The sequence below is a fragment of the Ursus maritimus genome, unplaced genomic scaffold, assembly GCF_017311325.1.
Source record: "Ursus maritimus isolate PB19 unplaced genomic scaffold, ASM1731132v1 scaffold_71, whole genome shotgun sequence".
NCBI classification, from domain to species: Eukaryota; Metazoa; Chordata; class Mammalia; order Carnivora; family Ursidae; genus Ursus; species Ursus maritimus.
Genome location: NW_024426897.1, coordinates 106,558 through 113,314, shown reverse-complemented (window position 1 = coordinate 113,314; position 6,757 = coordinate 106,558). Strand labels below are relative to the sequence as shown.

The window sequence follows — 6,757 nt, the reverse complement described above, 5'->3', positions numbered from 1 at the left end:
TTTTTGAACAATGTTAAGTATTCTGATATCCCTATATACATTTATTCCTGGTTGCATTTATTAGACTATAATTAGAGATCAACTTGTAAAACAAGCTCAACAGAGGTAAATGGAGAACAGGGAATCTAATTACTTAAAGAATAAAAAAGAGAAGAAAAAATTTGCTCTACTGAACCACACTACACACAGTTTCAATTAGGCTAATGACTCTCTGAGGTGAAGAGATGGCATCATAAAATCAGGTTATTTCCTGAAATTGTTTGCTAGGTTTGTCTTTCACAGAGTTGGGACTCAGTGTTATATGACAGGTAAAAAGGGATGCTCAGATAACTTATTGTCAGCAGAGAATACGAGGCAAGGAGGGAGAGGCCCCTGTAGGTGGAGGGCTTAGAATGGAGAATGGGAGTCCGTTATGCAAATTTTCCTAGGTTGATGCTTATGCCAACCATCTAGATTTTGTCTTTGGGGTTAACTTCCCGTGTTGTTCTCCTAATACTTGGAATCTTATTTTCAAGCACACGTAAATTTCCAGATAATGAAACTCATGACATTTATATGGCTATAATCCTAGCAGTGTGTATGTGAAGATGCTAAACTGGAACACAAAATCTGCAGTCTGACAAAAGATTTGCAGCATTCCTTACCCTGATGAGCCAATCGTATGCTGTTGATCAGAACGAAATATGAAAGACTCAACTTGGAACCTTGATCTCATCACCAGAGTTGAGAAGGTGGGAGAACAGATTTGTAATATTCAGAGTCATAAATAAACCAAAGGTATTTAAATTATTATTTTAAGATTTTATTTATTTGACAGACAGAGAGACAGCCAGCAAGAGCGGGAACACAAGCAGGGGGAGTGGGAGACAAAGAAGCAGGCTTCCAGCAGAGGAGCCTAATGCAGAGCTCAATCCCAGAACACCCGGATCATGCCCTGAGCCGAAGGCAGACACTTAACAACTGAGCCACCCAGGCACCCCATAAATTATTATTATTTTTTACTAATGTTAATTCATTGGTGGATCTCTCAAGTGACCGTTAAATATATTCCTAAACCGAACTGGTTGTACTTCATCACAAGAAACACACTTCAGAGTATCCTGTTTTGACTTTACTAAATTCAATAGCCTTTCAAACAATTTTAAACAAGTGACAGTTGCAATCTATAGTTGTATAGATTCAGCACACGGACTATTGAGTCAATATAGTAAGATATTTTTTCACTTATTTATGATTTTAAGTATTTGTCTATCTTGCTATACAGCCATCCCCCCATCCATCTCCTTTTCCATTTATCTGCTCATCCATTCCCCTAATGATTGGTTTATCTTTCTTTCAACTCTTTACAATGTATTTATCCCATCAGTCATCTCTATATATTCATCTGTCTTTATCTAAACCCAAGCTAGTACAATATTACAATGTTATGCTAACTTTGACAAAGGCAGGCAGTTAGAAAATTATTTGTGGTTACAGTTCATCCACTTACATGCATTAAACATTTCTTCTATGTGTAGCTCTCAGAATGACAATGACCAAATGCTCTTGAAGATAACCTAGCCCTTGTTCAGTTGAGAGAGACAGAGAGAGAGAGAGAGGGCAAGAAAGAGGGAGACAGAGAGAGAGAGAGAAGACAGGCACATTCTAGGATAGACTGTCATTATATAGATACATGACCTTTGGAAAGTTACTCTATTCCCCGATTCTCACTTTCATGATCTGTAAAATCAATAGATACTGCTAGATGATTTTTATCTTCTAAAAACTCCCGTTATTAGCTATATCAAATATGTTGAAAGACCACTATTTCATAGGTCCTTTAAGTCAAATACTGTGTTTAATCAGGGGGAAAATGGCTCAGACCCTTTAGGACATAACTATTTATCTTTTCATTACAGAAACAATATAACAAACAGTATAGCACCAAAATAACTTGTTACTGCTTAGAAAATAAACATGTATCTCTATTTGTAGGTGGATGACCTAGATCCTGCCTCTAGCATGACTCTGAAAAAGCTGTGTCCTTGGGTCTTAGTGTCATCTTTTAGAATGGGAGAGTGGATAGAATTTACTGTATACCACATGTACTACTTTAAAATTGGAAAATCCACTCTAGGGAACTTAGGGACAGAATATAAATAAGATACATTCTTATTCTCATCAAAGATGGGTTACAAAAACATTAAATAACAAATATTTTTACTTACCAAGAACCTTCCACTTTTTCCTGACTTTTAAACTAAAATAATCCATTCATCAGCACCTTTGTCACCAATAAAAAATTTCATTGTAACTTCAGTGTACAGGGGTACTATACTAGGTGTCGGTGCTTTCACACTTGCCTCTTTTCTTAGAGGCTATTACAAGAGACTAGGAGAGAATCTACTCTTAAAACATGCATATGTCTCAGGGGAAGGAATATTCAAATATATGTTTATATCCGACAGAAGTTGAATAGTCCAAAAGTGGGTCTCTGTGCAGTAAAATGTTGAGTATAGGTTTGATGGTGCCCTGTAGTTAATGCCATATTGTATGAGGACAATTAACATGACCAGAGCTCTGTGACTGCGGAGACTGATTACATAAATAGTTCTGCCATGAACTACCAGTTTCTTGCAGTAGCATCACTTTGCTGACGAATGAGGAGGATAAATGCGAAACAAGTATTTCATTTTTGTATGAGGAAATCAAGGGGTATGATCAGTCTTCCTAGACTTAAAGATGCGGCTACTAAGTTTTCTCATGGAATCCTTGACATCTTTATTTCTAAGGGTATAGATCACTGGATTCAAGAGGGGGGTGAAAATGGTATAAAATACTGAGAGCACTTTGTCTTTTGGGAAGTTTGTGAAAGGCCATACATAGATGAAAATGCATGGGCCAAAGAAAAGAGTCACAACGGTGAAGTGGGCACTGCAAGTGGAGAGCGCTTTGGAGGACCCACCAGAGGAATGTTGCCGAACAGTGACCAGGATGATCGTGTAGGAAATCACCAAGAGGATGAAACACACCAGGGCAATCATGCCACTGGTTGAGATCATGAACACTCCCAGAATGTATGTGTCAACACAGGCGAGTTTGATCACCAAGGGGAGGTCACAGAAGAAGCTGTCCACTTCATTGGGTCCACAGAAGGGCAGATTCACAGTAAATGCTAACTGACTCAGAGCATGAAAGATGCCAACAATCCAGGAAAGCGTGACAAGCCCAACACACATTCTTCGGTTCATAATGGTTAAGTAACGTAGAGGTTTACATATAGCCACGTACCTATCAAAAGACATAGATATCAGCAGTACAATCTCAGCACCCCCTAACAGATGCAGGAAAAATATCTGAGTGATGCAGCCTTCAAAAGAGATGGCTTTGTACTCACTGAGGAAATCTGCAATCATTTTGGGGGTGGCGAATGAAGCCAGAGACATGTCAATGAAGGAGAGATTGCCCAGCAAAAAGTACATGGGGGAGCGAAGGCGTGGCTCTGACATGATGGTGAGCACAATAAGGAGGTTGCCCAGTACAGTGGATGCATAGACTATGGAGAAAAACAGGAAATAGAAGATCTGGAGTTCCCAAGAACTGGAGAGACCCCGTAGTATGAATTCAGTTACGACTGACTGATTATTCCAGGCCATTCAGTTTCATTTCTGGAAGGACTCTGACATTTCCAGATGGGAGGAGAACTAGGAAAAAATACAGTGATCAAATTCAAAGTGAGATTTTTTGCATGAAATAATTTAGTGGTAGCCTACTACCAGATAGTTCCCTGTTTTATCACTGCCCTGCTCACAGTGGTCAAATATTTCCCCATGTCTTTCCAGATATATTAATTGATTCAATTCAAGATGAATTCTTATGACTTAGAAATTTGCTTACAGGGGGTGTCTGGGTGGCGCAGTCGTTAAGCGTCTGCCTTCGGCTCAGGGCGTGATCCCAGGGTTCTGGGATCGAGCCCCACATCAGGCTTCTCTGCTAGAAGCCTGCTTCTTACTCTCCCACTCCCCCTGCTTGTGTTCCCTCTCTCGCTGGCTGTCTCTGTCAAATAAATAAATAAAATCTTTTTAAAAAAAGAGAGAGAAATTTGCTTACAAGATGCAAATCTTCATAGAAAGAAAGAAAAATTCAGCTATTTTAAGATTTACTCCTCAGTTTATAAAATATCTAAAAAAAATTTCACAGCTAACTTCCAACAAGTTTTGAAGGGAAAGGGAATGGTAACCTTTTTCAAAACATCATGATGACTGAAGGACTGGAGTGAACAACGTTCGAGAATCATGATAGTGGGAACACAAAAGTGGAAAGGAATGTGGGCACTGTCTCCTTACAGTGGTTAGGATAAAGGAATAGAAATAAGGGGAGGGGAAATGGCTATAGAGAAACATAATATATTCCAATTTTCTAATGGAGATTGTCTAGAATAAAAATGAAATAGCCTCTCATTTTCAGTTTATTTCAGTTATGCAGACATGAATAACCCTTGTTCCATACCACCAAGGCCAAACATTTTTCAAAGGTTGGTGAACATTATGTAGCTAGAGCCTGAAGGTTTCATACATTTCCAAGTATATTTTACATAGAAAGACCATTAAGTAACATGCTGCCTGAATTTACATATTTTTTTAACTGCTAGATTTTATAGACTTTCACCAAAGCAGTTTGAAGCAGAAAACTCTTCCTGTTTCAGGAGTTCACTTGGAACAAATAGGAGACAGGTTTATATAGAGACAGAAGATGGTAGTGGTGAATCTAGGAGAAGTTAGATAATACTATATGCCTTAAAAAATTAAAACGAGACTTCTTAGGTAAACTAGTTCCCACTGAGATCTGAGACTTTACAAACTGCACTGAAAGCCAACTGAGAGGATGTGTACTTAAAATTCATGACAAACTCCTTTCATCTTGCCACTAAACTAGCTTTTTTTCTTTTTTCTTTCTCAAAACTCTGCCATAAGTATATTTTAAATGAACTGTTCTAAGACTAAACCAATTATTACATGCAATTACCTGTACTTGTTGGCTTTTTTCCCCTCCTGAAGTTTGGGTGCCCCTTCTTTAATTCCACATTGTTCTTCTGACTTTATCTATTCCAAAAACTTTTAGATTTGTTTCTTCGCCCACATACCTGATATTAAAATGGACGTTACAGCTCTCACTTAAATTGGCATAGCGGAAATAGCAGCAGCCTAAGATTCAGAAAATGTGAATTCAAATCTTGTCCTTGATATGTAAGATTGGATAATTTACTAAATCAACTGATGCCTTGATTCTTCATAAATAATGTAAGTGGGTTGATTTGGATGATTTTAAGATCCTTCCACACACATATTAATATTGCAATATTCAACTAATACCTGCAAGCAATGACAATTGCTCCAGAGTGACCTCACATCAATACTGTGCCTAATTTCTAAGTAAAGGAGGCTCACAATCCTTGGGACCATTGTATTTATAATGTCTGTATTGGTAAGAATCGATTCAGTAAATTACATGGCATGAAAAAGACCAGCTGCTGCTTGGGGAATAAACAGATGTTCAAGTTGCAGTGAGAGTTATTAAAACACTCAAGTTAGTTTGGTCAGAATTAAAGATGGATCACAAAATATTGTGATTGTTCTTAAGTGCTTTATGTACGCGGTATGGATACTGTGGGGCAGGGAAGCCATAAGGGATAATTTTTTTCTTGGACCACAGCAAAGATAAGTCAAGTAAGCTCTTTTAATTTGATTCGTGGAATTGCAAATGTTATCTCTCAGTTCCTCCACTAATTTTTAAGGATAAGGGCTGTGTTTACCTGTTTGGAGAAAAATCTATACTGCAAATAATAAAATCAATGAACGGTTGAGGGTTTAGATTTTATAATATTCACTGGAATCATTATGAAGTAGGGGAAGAAAAGAGAAATGAAAAGTGAGGAAACATCTGACATATAAGGATGTTAAGTGGTTATCAAGTCTTTAATATCTCTACATACTCAGAATAAAAACCAATAAAATTTAGATGACTATTAAATATTTCTATATTAACAAGAAATTTTGAAATATTTACATTGTGCTTAGCTTGTACTCATAAGGTAAAAGGAAATAATTCAGTGAAACTATATTATATGCAGCTGATGTAATATTAAGCACATTGGATGTCAGATTTGGAGGCCTGGGTTCACATCACAGGGCAAGATTTTACTACTTACCACATTATTTTGGGTTTAATTTCCTCATTTGTAATGAGAAATATAAAGCATACTCAGTTTCAGAAAAAATACTCAGCTTTTTGTAGTGAATTTTAAATGAGATAACACTAATTTAAAAAATATGCTAACCAAAACCACCCACACCTGTTAGAATGGCTATCATAAAAAAGATAGTGAGTGTTGCCTAGGATGCAGAGAAAAGGGAACTCTGGCACACCACACCACTGGTGGTGATATAATTGGTTCAGTCACTTGGAAGACAGTATGGAAGTTCCTCAAGAAATCAAAAATAGAACTATCATATATGATCCAGCAATCCCACTTTTGAGAAGATAACCAAAAGAAATGAAATCAGGATCTTTAAGAGATATCTGCACTCCTATGTTCAATGTAGCATTTTTCACAATAGCCAAGATATAGAAACAACCAAAGCATCAGTCAACAGATGAATGGATGAAGAAGATGTGGTAACATATACATATACATACAGAGGAATATTATTCACTCATGAGGAAGAGGAAATTCTGCCAGTTGCAGTAACATGGGTGCACCTTGACAGCATTATGCTAA

The 6,757-nt window shown here is 37.3% G+C and overlaps 1 protein-coding gene across 1 annotated transcript; it reads right to left on the bottom strand.

The window, feature by feature from the left end:
- Positions 1–2,687: 2,687 nt before the first annotated feature.
- LOC103681133 (olfactory receptor 4K3) lies at positions 2,688–3,807 on the bottom strand. Its single transcript, XM_008710649.2, has one exon. The coding sequence runs from the start codon at positions 3,633–3,635 to the stop codon at positions 2,688–2,690; it is 948 nt and encodes a 315-aa protein (XP_008708871.2). The 5' UTR covers positions 3,636–3,807.
- Positions 3,808–6,757: the final 2,950 nt, after the last annotated feature.

What these genes read in the sequence shown, in the direction of transcription:
- LOC103681133 (XM_008710649.2), bottom strand. Translation starts at nt 3,635, where the DNA reads ATGGCCTGGAATAATCAGTCAGTCGTAACTGAATTCATACTACGGGGT.